The 18155-nt window shown below is 43.0% G+C and overlaps 1 protein-coding gene across 1 annotated transcript; it reads right to left on the reverse strand.

Annotated features, from left to right (window-relative positions):
- Window positions 1-867: 867 nt before the first annotated feature.
- TMBIM4 (transmembrane BAX inhibitor motif containing 4) lies at window positions 868-18138 on the reverse strand. Its single transcript, XM_040409181.1, has 7 exons — window positions 17959-18138; window positions 16286-16394; window positions 15299-15404; window positions 12398-12431; window positions 12188-12305; window positions 3505-3550; window positions 868-1264 (listed from the first exon to the last, which is right to left on the reverse strand). Exons 1-7 carry the CDS (start codon window positions 18050-18052, stop codon window positions 1064-1066), a joined length of 708 nt encoding a protein of 235 aa, XP_040265115.1. The 5' UTR covers window positions 18053-18138; the 3' UTR covers window positions 868-1063.
- Window positions 18139-18155: the final 17 nt, after the last annotated feature.

Raw genomic sequence — 18155 nt, forward strand, 5'->3', positions numbered from 1 at the left:
CTGCCAGAAACGATAATGTACTTGCCTGCACCAGACAGGGTCACTCGATGAACTAGTGTTTTGCTCGTTGATCGAGTGATCGGCGAAACATTTAGACGGGCATATTCTCGGGAACGTGCATTCACAGTTAAATTCGTCCCCGATAATCTGCCCGAATATCGGGCAGTGTAAATCCACTGTGTGGAAGACCAGTGAAGAGAGGCAGGGAGTCGAGACAAAGCAGCAGAGAACAGGTGAGAATGGATCTATCCAGGGAAAACTGGAAAATCCCTTTAAAGCTGTAGGCAAAAGAAAACATCACACAGTATAACAGAAATGTAATATATATATATATATATATATATATATATATATACACACACACACACACACACACACACACACCTAAAGGATTTTGTCTCAAGGACATAAAAAGAGTCTTCATTTTAATTCTGATTATGTTTACAGAAAAAAAGAAATAACTTTGAACCTGACTGAACATGATTTCTGCACATCTACAGAGTTTCAATTATTATAATACATTTCCCTTCCATGTCAGTTAAGTGAATTACCTAACACAGTAAGGCTACTTTAACACTAGCATTAATATTTTCTGATATTGAGATCGGTCATAGGGTCTCAATATCGGAAAAAAAAAACGCTTTAATTTTGTCCCCATTCATTGTCAATGGGGACAAAACTTAACTAAACAGAACGGAATGCTGCGGTTTGCTTTCCGTCCTGGGATGCGGAGCAAAACGGATCCGTCATGACCCACAATGCAAGTCAATAGGGACGGATCCGTTTTCTCTGACACAATAGAAAACGGATCCGTCCCCCGTTGACTTTCAATGGAGTTAAAGACGGAACCGTCTTGGCAATGTTAAAGATAATACAACCGAATCCGTTCATAACTGATGCAGATGGTTGCATCATCAGTAACAGAAGCGTTTTTGCTGAACCCTGCCGGATCCAGCAAAAACGCTAGTGTGAAAGTAGCCCAAGCATAAAAATGTGCAAAATAGTGAAAGTGGTAAAAATGACACACCGCAGCAGGCCATTTATTACACAGGAATACCATGGCTTATTTCTTGTTGTTAAGTAGGCGAAGCAGATGTAAGAAGAGATTGATAATATCAAGATAGAGGTTGATAGAGGCCAAGATGTGCTCCTCTGGTGACAATTTGTGCATTATCAGATGTGTATCAAAGATGATGAAGCCACAGAAGAGCAAGGCTCCACCAGCAGCAATGACCAGTTCAATAGTCTCACTATAAAAGAAAAACTGTGAAGAGAGAATTCAGAGATTTGTTAAAATTCTTCACAAAATAACATTTTGTAACATTTATGGCATAACCACAGCTCGTTAACCAAACCTCTCACCACCCTCCTCACGATCTGGAATCGTTCTCTAGAGCACTGTTCACGACCCCCAGCAGGTCATGTTTTCAGGATTTCCTGATATAGTTATCGTCTATGCATTGGGATTTAACAAAAGGTATTCACTATGTGGGATATTCTGAAATCATGACCGGCAGGTGGGCCCTGAGGACGGAAGTTGAGAAACACTGCTCTAGCGTATCCGGCCTACATGTTAACACCACCAAATAGGAGGTACTGGTGACAGTATTTGATCATCCTACTACCCACATTGCATTTGGGTTGTGCAGATTCTCCATCAGAGGCCATTTTCAGGATAGGCTTTGCCATAAAGGTAAGTAGGTAAGTGGGCATAGTGTCAGAAATACTGAGCAGAAAGGAATCCATGTTGCAAAAGTCTATACAAATCACATTACAGATTCGTATATGGACATTATGGTAGCCATGTTGTTTGATTTCTCTAAGGCCAAAGTGGGTTGAATTTCCCAGACAGAGAATTGCATAGAAAGTCATGAATCTTTATAAAAACAAACATTCTCAGGTTGTAAATTGGAGGGGGGGGGGGGGGGGGGGGGGGGGGGGGAGTCAGACAGATACCATTAAGGCCTCTTTCACACGGGCGAGATTTCCGCACGGGTGAAATGCGTGAGGTGAACGCATTGCACCCGCACTGAATCCGGACCCATTAATTTCTATTCTATGGGGTTGTGCACATAAGCATTGATTTTCACGCATCACTTGTGCGTTGCGTGAAAATTGCAGCATGCTCTATATTGCGAGTTTGTTCAAGCAACGCAGGCCCCATAGAAGTGAATGGGGCTGCGTGAAAATCGCAAGCATCCGCAAGCAAGTGCGGATGTGGTGCGATTTTCACGAATGGTTGCTAGGAGATGATCGGGATGGGGATCCGATCATTATTATTTTCCCTTATAACATGGTTATAAGGGAAAATAATAGCATTCTTAATACAGAATGCTTAGTAAAATAGGGATGGAGGGGTTAAAAAATAAAAATAATTTAACTCACCTCATCCACTTGTTCGCGCAGCCCGGCTTCTCTTCTTTCTTCTTCTTTGATGACAAGGAGGAAAAGGACCTGTGGTGACGTCACTGCAGGTCCTTTTCTTCCTCGTCATCAAAGAAGAAGAAAGAAGAGAAGCTGGGCTGCGCGAACAAGTGGATGAGGGGAGTTAAATTATTTTTATTTTTTAACCCCTCCATCCCTATTTTACTAAGCATTCTGTATTAAGAATGCGATTATTTTCCCTTATAACCATGTTTTTTTAATTTTTCAGTTCATATAGCCAGAACAAGTTGTACTTTCTAATGGCAAAATTTAATATTGCTTACAATATAATATTTATGTATAATATAAAAATCCAAATGGAGTGAAATTGGAAAAAAAATAAAATAAAAAGGCAATTACCACAGTTTTGTTTTTATAGCGTTCCTTAAGTGGTAAATATAACATGTTACCTTCATTCTCTGCGATACCACATTTGTATAGTTTTTCTTGTGTTCTAATACTCAAAAAAAAAAAAAAAAAACTTTGGAAGTTTCAATGTTTACGGAGCTGTGCGAGGGCTCATTTTTTGCGGGTCAATCTTTAAAAACCCAACATCCGCCGTACATGTACAACGGATGTCGGGAAGGGGTTAAACATCACAGTGACTGGTTGCTATGGGTAACAAGGTGAGTTTTTCTGTCAGTTTTGATAAAACAGACCCAACACTAATACCTAGAGATGTTTATATCGCCCTGTTGGATAAAAGTGCATTCTGAACAGTCCCCAAGAGTATATATACATTGTCAGAGTACTTGTTTTCATTCGTTTTAGGAGTATGTTTAGATTGACTAGTTCATTAGTGCCAAGACAAGATTTTGTTTTAGAGTGGGCCCACATGCTATACAGAACATGTCCACTTTATATTACGTTGTAAACCCTGCTTCTATTATTGCACATAAACAATTGCACCAATAGGAACTATATCATAACTCTCATAACCAGATAGGATATAATCATAAATCTATCATAACCAGCCCCCCCATCCCTAAAATTTAACAAGGATGATCTAGAGATGATGCATATGAGGGCACTTGGACAGACATACAAAAATAGTTTTATACCAGTGACCGATATACCTACCCTTAGAAATCCAGCAATGATCAAGATCCACAAACCAGCAAAAAGCCTGTAAATAAAATTGCATACAATTTATTCTGGTTAGTTGTATGAAATTTACTGTCCTACACAACTATATTGAAATTAAAAGCCATGAACACCTTTAGGGCAATTTTATAATTAGAATTTTACTCATTTTGGGCTAAAAATATTTTTTTCAAGTTTGTCATACAGGGATGAGTTTCATCCTAGCAGCAGAGTATCTTAGCTTCAGTTTTGCTTCGAGCCCAGTAACGTCGCTGTTTTGACGGCTATGTATAGCACTTATCTGTGAACTCCTGAGAGCTCATCTGCTCATGAACACTCCCAAAAAGTGCTAGAAACTCTTGATTTCGTCTTCCAGGAGCCATAACTTTATTTTTCCATTCACATTTCCATGAGTTTTTTGCGCGACAAGTTGTAGTTTCTAATGCCACCATTTAATATGGCATACAATGTAGTGGGAAGCAGGGGGAAAAAAATAAAAAAAATTCCAAAAACAAACGTAGTTCCTCCACAGTTTTATGGGTTTTGTTCCTACAGCATTCCCTATAAAGCAAAACTGGTTTATTAGAGAAGTAATATGGTATACTAATATAGTAAAAGAAAAGAAGGCTGCATTATAAAGAAACCAGAAATCTAAGAAAAGTTGATAGAGAACTGTATAAAAATAAATGGAAATGAGCCAAATTATTAACACAACTAAAACATCAAAAGAAGAAATTGCCAAGTCTATTAAGAAGGGGGATAAAACCTTCTTCAGGCCATTTGTGACCAGAAGACAAAAAAGGGTTAATTACTTTTACCGGTAATTGGATTTTCCAATAGCCTTCCCAACGGCACTCAACAGGAGGGTGTCCCCGCCCCAGGACAGGAAACAACACGGAAGCTTGAAGCATAAAAAAGGCCTCCTCTCCTTACCTAAGTCAGTAAATAACAGAGTACGTGGTAGAGATGCCAAACAAAAAGATTTATATATTAATTCATATACAAACCACAAGACACTCAGAAAACATTGCATAAGGGAGGGAATTCCCAGTGCCGTTGGGGAGGCTATTGGAAAATCCAATTACCGGTAAGAGTAATTAACCCTTTTCCCGGCGCCTCCCCAACGGCACTCAACAGGAGGATTATCAGAGAAATAAATCTGGGGGGGGGGGGGGACCACTGCAGAAAGGATTCTGCGTCCAAAAGAGAGGTCCTGGTTATGGACCACATCCAATTTATAATGTTTGAAGAAAGTCATCAGATTTGCCCATGCTGCTGCTCTACAGATCTGTTCGATAGAGACGGAGGCAGAATCAGCCCAAGAAGCTGACACGGCTCTTGTTGAATGGGCTTTAAGGCCTGCTGGAGGATCTTGATTCTGCTGAGTGTAACATAAGGAGATAGTGTCCCGGATCCATCTGGCAATTGAGGCTTTACCTTTATTAGGTCCCTGGTACTGGACAAGGAGATGGTCTGAATTCCTGAATTTAATCAGAATACTTTAGGTAGGCCAGAACGCATCGTCTTACATCTAAGTTATGAAACTTTTGCTCTTGATCTGATGAAGGCTTGGCACAAAATGATGGTAAGGTAATTTCTAGGTTACAGTGGAAACTAGATACCACCTTCGGGAGAAAGGTCGGGCAGTGCTTCAGTATGATGCGATCGTCAAGAATCTTCAGATAAGAGGAAAGCCTGGATTTCCCCAGTTCTTCTGGCTGTAGTGATTGCAAGAAGGAAGGTAGTCTTCAGAGTCAGGAGCTTCAGGGAGATTTCCTCAATGGGCTCGAAAGGTGCTCCGATAATTTAGTGTCCAGGAAGACCCCTAGAGCCGTAATCTGGACTTTAAGAGTTGAAGGCTTGATCTCCTACAAACAATAAAAAGGCTTTCCAAGCCCTGAGGTATATTCTAGAGGTTATTTTCCTTTCTGCTTTTCAATAAGGTGGATATTACAGCGTCAGAGAGACCTTTGTTCTTCAGACTTAGCCGCTCAATTTCCAGGCAGTCAATCTCAGATGAGCGACCTCTGGATGAGGGACCGGGCCTTGGTGTAAGAGACCTGGACTCACAGGAAGGGTCCAGGATATTCCGGACAATAGACTCAGAAGCAGCGGGAACCATGCCCTTCTGGGCCAGTAAGGAGCAATCAAAATTATTTGGGCATTTTCTTCTACCACCTTCATCAAGGTCCTCAGAATCAGGCTGAAGGGAGGAAATGCGTACAGGAGTCCCTGAGGCCAAGACAGAGGGTCTAAGATATCCGGATGGTCCTGAGGAGATAGAGAACCGAACTGCGCCACTTTCCGATTGACCTGGTTTGCGAACAGGTCTATAATGGGCATGCCCCATTTTTCTGTGATCTGAAGAAATACCTTGGTGTTCAAGGACCATTCGCCCTCTTTCAGAGTCTGCCTGCTATGGTAGTCTGCTATTAAATTGTTGCTCCCTTTAAGATGAACCGCCGTAAGAGAAAGCAGGTGGCTTTCTGCCCATAGAAATATTTTTCTTGTTATCGAGGCCAGAGCTTTGTTTCGGGTACCGCCCTGTTTGTTTAGATAGGCCACGGTGGTAGTATTGTCCGAAAGGACCTTTATGTGACCAAGAGGCCTTTTTTCTTGAAATGCTAGAAGGACCTTGTGAACCGCTGTTAGTTCTCTTAAATTTGAAGAGGCGTCTGCCATAGAATGGTCCCAGATGCCCTGAACCACCAACTGTTGGGTATGACCTCCCCAGCCTCGACTGCTGGCGTCTGTAGTAATCACGAGCTGATCTTCCTGACGCCAAAAGACTCCCGTTTGAAGATGTTAGTGATCCCAATAATGTCATGACGTCCCTGATGGTCGTGGTTCTTAAATCGCAGAAACGACTGACTTTCTGATACAGGGCTGTCTGCTTTTCTTCAGGGAGAAAGGACATTAGTGAGCGGGAGTCGAGAAGGACTCCTAAAAACACCTTTCGCTGAGAAAGAGTGAAATCCGATTTGGACCATCTTTAGATGGGAGATGAGACGGTCTTCCGAGTCTGCTGCAATCAAAAAATCGTCCAGGTATGGGACGATTAAGATACCTAGATGCAGATGAGCTGTTACTTCTGCAATAACTTTCGTCAAAATTCTTGGGGCCGATGCTAGGCCAAAGGGCAGAGCCTTAAACTGAAAATGACTGAGGTGGCCTCTTAAAAAGACTGCAATTCTGAGGAATTTTTGATGATCTTCGGATATGGGAACATGGTAGTAGGCATCTTGCAGGTCCATCGTTACCATGTAACAAAATTGAGGCAGAAGATTTTCTGTCGATCTGATGGTTTCCATCTTGAACCTCTTGTAGGTCAAGGATTTGTTTAGATTTTTCAGGTTTATGATTAGCCTGAAGGAACCTCCTGGTTTTTGGACCAAAAAGACTGGGGAATAAAATCCCTGTTGATGTTGGTGCTCTGGAACAGGAAGCAAGACTTCTTTTTGGATCAGGCTCATTATTTTGTATTCCAGGCACAGTTGTTCTTCTCTTCTGGGTAATGGATTGTTTATAACGAAATGCTGCGGTGGGTAAGAATCGAATTCTAGTCTGAAACCTTCTTGAATGGAGGCAAGTATCCAAGGGCAGGTTCCGATTTTTTCCCAGCTTGGGACGAAACTTCTCAATCTTGCCCCTGACTGACCTTTGGCGTCATTGGGAGGATTTGGATGATTTATCTGGATTAAAAAGGAACCCCTTTCCTCTTACTTTTGAAGCCTGCCATCTTCCTGAGGATTCTCTCCTTTTTTGGTCTGGGCTTGTTTTGGGAACGAAAGGACCGTCTCTGGTGAAAATATTTTGGTTCTGAAGGGAAACCTTTTTTCTTGTCGGATGCTTTTTCCAATAGGTCGTCCAGGACAGATCCGAAAAGTCTATCCCCCTCAAAAGAGATTGAGCACAGGCGATTTTTTTAACCTGTATCACCTGACCAGGATCGGAGCCATACAGCTCTGCGGGTGGCATTTGATATAGCTGCGGATCTTGTGGAAAGCTTTAAAAAAAAAGGTCAGCTGAGGCGTCCGCTAGGAAATTTGAGGCTTGTTTTGAGTACGGAGAGGGACGCTAGGATCTCTTCTCTGGGGGTGCTTGCGGCCAAATGATCTTCTAGTTGAGATAACCACACCGATAAGGATCTTGCGGTACAGGTGGCTGAGATACTAGGCCTGAACATGGCTGTATTTGTCTCCCAGGCTCTTTTTAGCAGACTCTCGCACTTTTTATCCATCGGGTCCCGTAATAGACCCATGTCTTCAAATGGTAGTGAGGATTTCTTTGAAATTCGAGCCACAGGCCCATCAATTTTGGGGGTTTTGTCCCAAAGGCTGGAATCAGACTCATCACCGTGGTGATGTACCATGTGATTGGAGCATGAGATCTGACGTCACCAAAGGTCCTTTAGCCCACAACTCATCAGTAAACTCAACTCAAAGGTCCTTTAGCCCACAACTCAAGTAAAGAAGAGACCGGGAACTTCGAGATCAAGAGGAGAAGGTGAGTTAATGAGTTTATTTTTTTAAACCCCTCCAGCCCTATTGTACTATGCATTCTGTATTCAGAATGCTATTATTTTCCCTTATAACCATGTTATAAGGGAAAGTAATACAGTTTATAGACTGTCACCTAGCAACCATGTGTGAAAATCGCACCGCATCCGCACTTGCTTGCGGATGCTTGCGATTTTCACGCAACCCCATTCACTTCTATGGGGCCTGCGTTGCGTGAAAAACGCAGAATATAGAGCATGCTGCGATTTTCACGCAACGCATAAGTGATGCGTGAAAATCATCGCTCATCTGAACAGCCCCATAGAAATGAATGGGTCCAGATTCAGTGCGGGTGCAATGCGTTCACCTACCGCATTGCACCCGCGCGGAAATCTCGCCCGTGTGAACGCAGCCTAAGGAAACACTTTCCTTGGTATCTTCCAGGTTCATAGTGGCTCTTATGGTTTTCAAGAGACCCTGGGTGTCCTCTGGGAAAAATAACGGCCTACTTGATTCGTCTTCTGAAGAGTCAGAATTATCACTGGAGGTAATCTCTCCCTCGTCTAACTCCGGCCCATAACAGGATACGAGAGATCTACGGGAAGTAGAGGCCTGGGGGGATGAAGGCGGCAGCCTGGATTCTACTGCAGCATTCACTTCTTCCTTAATAATATTGCACATAGATTCCAGAATGGAAGGGGATTCTTCTGACACAATTTTCTCAGTACACTTTGAACATAATGATTTTTTGCCTTTAGAGACAAAGGATTTGCAGCAAATTGCAAATTTTTTTGCGGTTTGTTTCCGACCCTGGTGCCTTGGCAATGGAGGTTTCTCTGCCCTAAGAGAAATCACAGGGGGTTAAAAGGAAATAAAAGATTTCCTCCAGCACCAGGCACCCAGGGTGAAAAAGTATAATCCAGACATAGAGAGGAGGCTTACCGGGCTAAGGGCGACTGAGGCTGGATCCATTGGCTTGCGGGCAGCGTCTACCTCGATAGGGGCCGACATCCCAGACCTGGAACACCACAGGGAGGAAAACGGCAGGTTCCCGGTCTTTATTTGAAATGCCGGCATCGCGTGACGTCACTGCGCACGCGACGCCGTGCTGACGTCATCACGCATACGCCGCCACTCTGTCAATAGATAAAGAAGCGACGGCACTCCAATGCCATGGCTTCTTTATCTGTTGCTGAAAATTACGGGAACCCCTGGACCGGGATCCAACGCTGCAGGCACCACCACAAACCGGAATACTGATACAACAGTGAGGAGTGCTGGCCTATTACTATATTGTGCCACTCTGCCAATGGGACCGGACACAGGGAGACTCCGCCCCCCCCCGCCGCCACTGCTGAATCCTTGCTCTGCTTCAGGGAGCAAGAGACTTGAGCCCGGGGCTGCCTTACCAGGAAAGGACTTAAGCCGAGGATAGAGAAGGGAGGCAAATGCGTCCCCGAGGCCCCCTATACCGTGCGCGGTCCTCCCAGACTGGTGAAGAGACCAGACCGCGCATCAACGCTAGGATCCTGGAACGTATCAGGAGGAGCTTCCGTGCGACCCGGGGACAGGAAACAACACTGACTTAGGTAAGGAGAGGAGGCCTTTTACGCTTCAAGCTTCCGTGTTGTTTCCTGTCCTGGGGCGGGGACACCCTCCTGTTGAGTGCCGTGAGGGAGGCGCCAGGAAAATGTGGGATTACAAAAATTCTAAATTGGCAAAGGCACTATATTGATGGGGACAAGGCTGTCACTGGCTATTTGAATACTTACTTTCGTTCAGTGTTATCAGAAGACTGCTTTCAAAATCGGAACTTGTATGGTCAAGACATTACCACTAGCTGTAAGGGTTCAGCCCCAGTGTTTTTAGAGGCTGATTTTATGGGTGAATTGGCACATTAAAAGTCTAACAAGGCAATGGGTCCAGATGGCACCCACCACAAAGTCCTTACAAAACTCCTGTATGTGGTTGCTGCTCCTCTTACTGATTTGTTTAACCAATCCCTCCTGATAGGGAATGTTCCTGAAGACTAAAGAGTGGCCAGTGTTGTACCTATCCACAAGAAGAGTAACTGATAAGAAGCTGGAAACTAGTAGATAGAAGAAGATGGTAGACCATCTAAAAACTAGCAACAAGGGGGCAAAAGATGGTTGTGATATTGACAGTAAGTGAATTTTAAACATGCCAAATGTCTGTAGGGTAAGTAAAAATATAAGGGCAGACTAGATGGACCATGTAACCTTTTTAGGCTATCAATCTTCTATGTCTCTACTTAAGCCATATTCTTATTATAGCTAAACTCTTATCAGACTGATGAGTGTTTATGAGCTGTCAGGATTTCAGAGATAAGGGCTATACATAGTCGTCAGAACAGCAACATGATGGGTTCAATGTGAAACTAAGATACAAAAACTGTTAAATATGCTTTATAAAGACAAACTGAAAACATTATTTTAGTCGAAAATGAGTAATATCAAATCATAAATTGCCGTAAAAGTGTTCATAGCCTTTAAAATGGCATTCGCAACAAAACTATAAATAAAATAGATTATATATATATATATATATATATATATATATATATATATATATATATATACACACATATATACTGTGTAGGATCAGGGCAGCACTCCTTGTAACAAAACGATGGGTGCCAGCGGTGTGAACACCTTACCAAGGTGTATAGTATAAAACAAGAAAGGACACCGCAGCACATCCGTAGGTGAAAAATAGTGGATCTTTATTCACCCTTGCGACGTTTCAGTCCACTTGCTGGGACTATTATCAAGCAATGCATCATACAGCAGTGTGGGTATTTATGTGAACAAATCAATTAATATACATAAGTGGTATTTAACAACATATGTGAAAAAATATACAGTGGAGCATCTCATACATAAATGAGAAAAACACATAGTGTCTGGAGAGCCGTATAGTCAATCCAGATATTCATATAGAGTAAGTCCAATGTTGTGATCTATCAAAAACATAATAAAATTCATAAGTGATAATCACTATGTGTTTTTCTCATTTATGTATGAGATGCTCCACTGTATATTTTTTCACATATGTTGTTAAATACCACTTATGTATATTAATTGATTTGTTCACATAAATACCCACACTGCTGTATGATGCATTGCTTGATAATAGTCCCAGCAAGTGGACTGAAACGTCGCAAGGGTGAATAAAGATCCACTATTTTTCACCTACGGATGTGCTGCGGTGTCCTTTCTTGTTATATATATATCTATATCTATATATATATATATATATATATATATATATATATATATATATATATATATATATATATATATATATATATATATATATATATATATATATCTATCTATCTATCTATCTATCTATCTATCTATCTATCTATCTATCTATCTATCTATCTATCTATCTATCTATCTATCTATCTATCTATCTATCTATCTCATCTCCAGATGATGAGGATACACTGGAGAAAATACTGACCCTATGACTGTCACCAAACAGAAGAGCTAGAATATAAAGAGATATCCTCCTAATCTGTCCCCTATCCTGACATGTCTGTATAGGAAACTACTTTCATTCTCCATGTAAAAACAGTTCCGGAGCATATAATCTTATGACTCTGTGATGCGCCATTCCTCTATTATCCCCACTAGATATTAATGAGTGAATTGCCAGCAGTCTGCAATAAAGGTCCTCCTAGGTGTTGCCAGTTGAGAGGTTTCCCTGCACAATCTGACACTATCCAATCAGTGCTCCAGTGTCATACTGCAGGGAAACACAGCCCAACTGGTAACACCCATCTGGACCTTTGTGGCAGACTGCAGGCAATTTATTAATAAACTTTTATAGTTGGAATAAAAAGGAAGGGCAAAATGTAAAGATGAAATGATGCTCCAGATTTATTACACAGAGATTTCACAGAGAATACAAGCAGTTACTAAAACAGACATGTCCAGAGGTGACAGGTCCTCTATAAGACCAATGGTGTGTTAAGTAGGTGTCAAATTTTGTGCTATAATATAAAAAATGCTTAAACCGGATTAAAGCCTAAAGTACAACACTAGATTACTCTTCATGGCAAGTACTAAAAACAGCTTAACAAGCTCTACTGTGACTCCTCACAACACTATTGATACACATACACACATTACTATGGCAGCAAACATACGTACCCAGCTCCAAACTTGCTGAAGTCTCTCTTTGACTGGAATGTGTATGCAGTGAGACCAAGGAAGACAAAGGTGGTCAATATAAAAGCTTGAAGCACAACAGCCACGTCATAGAATGTCACTAGGAATAAAGAAGGACAAGAAGGTATAATAAAACACACAGCAACGCATAGCCACTGCTAATGGTATTATTAGAAGGAAAAGTACAGTTACCTGCAATACCAACTGTTATGGCCTCCAAGGAAGTCTGCAAACAAAAAGATCATTGCAATCAACTTGTATGTACTACAGAGGTTTTCAGAATTGTGCATGATCCAAGATTAGAAAAACACAGCTGATTTCTTCCAAGCACAGCACCACGGATCATGTGTGGTATTGCAGGAATCATGGACAGATGTGGTGCTGTTTCAGGAAGGAATCAGCCATCTTTTTCTAACCCTGGACAACCCCTTTAAGCCTTAAAGGAAAGGTAGGCTCTACTGTTGACCCCCGGCTTTCTGGTGCTGGCCACGACAATCATTGCACTTAAGTACTCCTATTTTTTTTTCTTGGAAACACAGCAACCGATTAATCAAAAGGATCAACCCCACCAGGCAGTATGCTTTGTTTAGAAGAGTTGATCCTGCCGGCTGATGCTCTTTAAAGGGGTATTCCAGTTGTGTGAAGTTATCCGCTATCCACAGGATAGGGAATACCTATTAGATCGATGGGAGTCCTACTACTGGGACTCCCACCAAATACAAGGACCCCTGAAATGAATGGAGCGCCCAATTGAGTGTGCACGCTGCTGCTGCTCCATTCATTTCTATGGGAGTTCCGAACAGAGGTGTGGAGTCTGTAGATAAATGCTCCGACTCAGACTCCTCAGTTTTTGGTACTTCCGACTCAGACTCCCCTGTATTTAATATGCGAATGTATTTTATACATTCCTTGAAGGAAAGAAAGGCAACATACACGTCATTACTACAGAACTACTGGCTAGGAAGCTGCTGCCTTCTCCTTTGTGTGCTGATCTTCTGCTGAAGATAGGGCAGTGGGAGGATCCAGGAAGGGGCATTTATTGTAAAACATGATTTCCCTAGTAGAATCCCATGGTCATGTTTAAAGTTTAAGCTAACAATCTGAGTTTACAAGTTTTTATAGCCTTAGCTAAATGACAGCAGTTTTTCAAATGGTTTACAGCTTCAGTCTTGAGCTATTGACTATCCATTCCCTTCACTTATACAAGTGTCTAGTCCTGCAAAAAACATTTACTTAATCAGTTATCAGTGAGAGGCTAGGTTAACCATGGGCGTTGCGTTCCCTGTAACAGCGGAACACAACACAATGGAAAGTATTGCCGCTCCTTAACTGTGCGTTGCGTGCCATATAGTGAAGCATATGAAAAGCATGCTTCTTCATGGTCACTTAACGTATTCATTTTGTGGTAACGTGACGCACTGCATGCATTGGCCTTTATTCTTACAGTAGAAAAGTACCGTATTTTTCGCAAAAGTGGGGGAAAAATAGCAGTGCGTCTTATGGGGGCAAATGCTGCGACCGTACGGTGAATAGGCTGAGAGGGAGAAGGGGCTGGGGGCCGGCATCTGTTTCTGTAATGGCAGCGGGGCCCGGTGCAGTCACTGTATTCTACTACACTGGGCCCGGCTCACTGTAGTATACGGTAATCATATCTAACTTGTGGGTATTCCAATAATCTTAAATCTAGCGCTGTACTACTTACTACTAACTTCTTGGCAGTCAGGAGGCCAAGTGGGCGCTCGTAGCGTAGCTCACTACGTCACGCGCCTGCTCCGCCCACTTTATGAATGAAGCAGGCACCGGGCCCCGCTGCCATTACAGAAACAGATGCCGGCCCCCATTCTCTACACAGGGACACTGTTATGGGGGGGGGGGGGGGGGGGGGGGAATCTGTGGATGACACAAGATAAGATGCTATATATGTGTCATCCACAGATGCCCCCACAGATCCCCCCCATAACAGTGCCATCCACAGATCCCCCATAATAGTGTCATCCACAGACCACCATTAGTTCAAAACCCACCAAAAGAACACCTTTTGGTTCAAATTTTTTTTCTTATTATTTTCCTCCTCAAAAACCTAGGTGCGTCTTATAGGGCGAAAAATACGGTAATTAATTATAACTTTTTGTGAGTTGGGACATTTAAACTTTTTTATTCCAATTTAAATCTAGTAGGAGTCGGAGTTATTTTTTGCCGACTCCAGGTACCCAAAATTGCCTCCGACTCCTCGACTCCACAGCCCTGGTTCCGAAGACCGAAAAGTACAGCGCTCGGCTATTTCTGGAACTCCCATAGAAAAGAACCAGAAGTGTCGGGCAGTCCACACCGATCTAATGGTTATACCCTATCCTTTAAACAGCGGATAACTTCACACAACTTTAAGAAGGACAAGGTGTGTGCAAATGCGCACCACAACTACTGACCCACAGGACTAATGTACTTTAGATCACAAAACAGAACAATCACTACATATGAATAGTCACCGTAGGGTGATGGATGATAAGAAGAGTGCTACATGCTGAGCCATTTTAGTTGCCAAAGGTGACGGAAACACAACATGTAGGCTCACAATAAAATGGGTGAACAAACTTCATTTCAATCAAAATTTCTTTACATGTTCTCATATAATAGTGAATAACAGGTATTCCTAATTTATGAGGACATAATCCTGAACCAAGAAATCTCATCACTCATCTGAAGACCTTGATGTACTTCTTACATCTGACCACGCAGGATTAGGCACACATTAGCTGGTTTTACTTTGCCCGAACTTGACATTTAGGTTCCCGTCGGTGTAACAGTAGATTGCGTGTGCTTCAGTATCGTACGTCACGGCAAGCACCACGTTGATCTCTCTACATTAGATGACCGCATCTTTTAAAGACAACTCCATCGGAAACTACTTGGATAATTTCCACCCAGCATGCATGAACCTCAAGGCTGGAGCACCTGCAGTACTTTACTTAGACAGGTCCAGCATGGCCTGACTATTGCGAATACTACAACAACCCTCAACAACATACTGAATTTAGACCTGCTCCATGTGCACCTATAATAAGACAAGTATATAGGAGAATAAAACATGCTCACAAATCCAAACAGGAGGTACAGGTTCAGAGGATGCTGGTGTCTGTAAATCGTCAGGGCAATAATTGTACCCAGGGAGCCGAGGGCAGAGAACATAAGCAAACCAGGGCTGGAAAACAAGAGAAAAGTCAGTTACTTAATTGGCCATAAAAGATAAATTAACTCTTCGGTTTATTGACATAGAAACCTTGCAGATGTCCCTGACTGAACAGTATGAGGGTCAAGCTGCACTTGAGCTTTATGCTTGGCTATTACATCTAAAAGCTCCCATACACATTAGGCAATTGTCGGTGAACCAACAGCTCTTGGCGTGACTGGCTTAACAATATTTTTAAGCGGCACTGCTGACGGATGTTGGAGGAGAAAAGGATTGGCTGAGGTGAATATCAATGCCCAGTCCTCTTGCACTCCATGGAGCCAAGTTGCAACGATAGGTGCCTGGCAGTGGCTTTCTCCTCTCTCCCCATTGAAAAGACATTGACGCTCCCCTATATGTGTATAGGGGAGTCAAGACAGCTATTTGAGGTTCTTAAATGGGATTCTCCAGTTTTGAAACAATTTTTAGCAGCAGTGATGTGCCCCCCAACCCCCGTCCACTCTAAAAGTTGGAAAGCAAGGAACAGGATTGCGGCGAATTGAAGGAGCCGGAACAAAGAGTCGGGGAGCAGGTAAGTATGCCTCTCTCCGCAGGTCTGGTGAGAAGGGGGCCAGAAATTTGGCATAAGCGTTCTTTTGTTATACATGTAGCTGGTACATGGCGGTGTAATGTTTTTAATGTCATCTGCTATGCATATGTTCTGTGGCACTGAACACCAAGGGGTGGTTATTTTTTTGGACGGAACAAAGAAAGATCGGCATCGTGCACTATAGATCAATACGAAAACCTGTCCAAGAAACGATGGAGAATTGTCCACAATGACCTTTCATTGTACAATGGCAAACTGGCATGTGGGCAATAGAACAATCCGTTAAGCACAGATCTAAACCCACCTTTCATGGACAAATGACCGGATAGCTTCAAAATAAAGGAAAATTCCAGCTGTGATGGTGGTCAAAAGAACTTGCACTGTCAATATACTGTAGACCTTCCGGAGGAAATCTGTGTCAGAAAAAGAGAAAAACCTCATAAGAGGAGGAGCATGTCCTTTAAAAGGCTCTGATCACACCTGTGTTAGCAATTCAATTTTTCTGTTTTATCATAGGAACAGAATTATGGATTGTGGTGGATCTGTCACATGATGGGCACCAAAGGAGCCCCATGGCCTCACTGACTTATAATGGGGTCTGTCATTGTGCAAAAAAAAATAGCGCAGCATTTTCCAAACGTGATATGTTCTGAACAGTCTGCACAATACCATGTTGAAGCGTTATACCCATCTCCTACATTAGCGGGATATTGCTAGGCTATGCCAGCAATGTCAGACAGGTGTGGGTCCCATGAAGTGAAGAAGCGCGCACCACGCATGCGCTCTACATTTATTTCTATGGGAGTTCCGCTAGTGTCTGCTCTTCCAAACAATCCTAATATAATAGCTTTTGGGGCAGCCGTTTTGCTAAAAAAAGAACTTGTATTGATATGCTAATGAGCCTCTAGGTGCTATGGGGGCGTCATTAGCACCTAGAGGCTCGGTCTACCTTCACAAACTGCCGCCGCCCAGCGCGTCCCTCCAGCCTGCCCATCTCCTCCGGAATGCGATCCTCCCTGTGAGCGTATGTATTCTGCGCATGCGCAGTGAATGTCTGACCGCTTCCCTGCACAGACATCTCCACTGCGCCTGTTCCTCGGAGCACTATGACGTCATCTGCGCAGGCGCAGTGGAGATGTCTGAGCAGGGAAGCGGTCAGACATTCACTGCGCATGCGCCGAATACATACGCTCACAGGGAGGATCGCATTCCTGAGGAGATGGGCGGGCTGGAGGGACGCGCTGGGCGGCGGCATTTTGTGAAGGTAGATCGAGCCTCTAGGTGCTAATGACGCCCCCATAGCACCTAGAGGCTCATTAGCATATCAATACAAGTTCTTTTTTTAGCGAAACGGCTGCCCCAAAAGCAATTATATTAGGATGGTTCGGTAGAGCAGACACTAGCGGATCGCTAGTGTCTGACAGCTAATTATGTGAAACGAAGTGGTAGAAACCCTTTAAGGAAAAAAAGCCATAAAAAAACATGCATATGGAAAAATTGCTAGTAGTTAGGGATAAGCGAACTTGTGTTTTCAGGTTCGACGTACAGGGTTCAGGTTATCTAAGAATTCCATTATAGATTCCATAACTTATGGTCCGTGGTAGCGGAATTCTTAACCCATAACCCGACCCCTGTATGCCGAACTATGCTGTTTGCGGTCATGCGCTTCATGCGGTCGCTGTTTACAAAACCGTGAGCACAGCAAGAAACAACATGTTCTTTCTTGGTGCAATGACCTCTGGGAACCGTGGTGCTTGTGGTTCAGGTCTACTGTATGGGGCTAAACTACAAAAGGGTCCACAGAATTCACACTGAAAAAACGCAAAAGAAAACCAAATACGTGGGTTTTGATTTTGCAAAATCTGCCTGTGTGAATGGGGCTGTAATGCAAAAAAAATAAAAACAGTAGAAGCAAAGATGACCAAACCCTGTGGAGCAGGAAAGACAGCTGCGCACTCAGCTCACTGAGCCTCTTACCCATTCGGATATGAATACTGGCCGAAGCCACATTGGTCCCGTAGTTAAAATCATCCTCAATAGAGGACCGGGGATAGAGATCCTTAGCCGCCATTATCACCAAGACAAGCGTCAGTCACACTGCTTCCGTGACACTTCCCGATTACTGTGCCTAGTCCTCCAGAAGGGTTGTGCTCAGCGATGACGTGGAGCGCGTC

Source organism: Bufo bufo, chromosome 1 (assembly GCF_905171765.1).
Source record: "Bufo bufo chromosome 1, aBufBuf1.1, whole genome shotgun sequence".
In the NCBI taxonomy this organism is placed as follows: Eukaryota; Metazoa; Chordata; class Amphibia; order Anura; family Bufonidae; genus Bufo; species Bufo bufo.

Coding starts and splice junctions, on each gene's coding strand:
- TMBIM4 (XM_040409181.1), bottom strand. CDS start 18,052: ATGGCGGCTAAGGATCTCTATCCCCGGTCCTCTATTGAGGATGATTTT. Junction 3,551..12,187: donor TTCAGCAAGTTTGGAGCTGG/GTACGTATGTTT, acceptor TTTTATTTACAG/GCTTTTTGCTGGTTTGTGGA. Junction 1,265..3,504: donor TCATTGCTGGATTTCTAAGG/GTAGGTATATCG, acceptor CTCTCTTCACAG/TTTTTCTTTTATAGTGAGAC.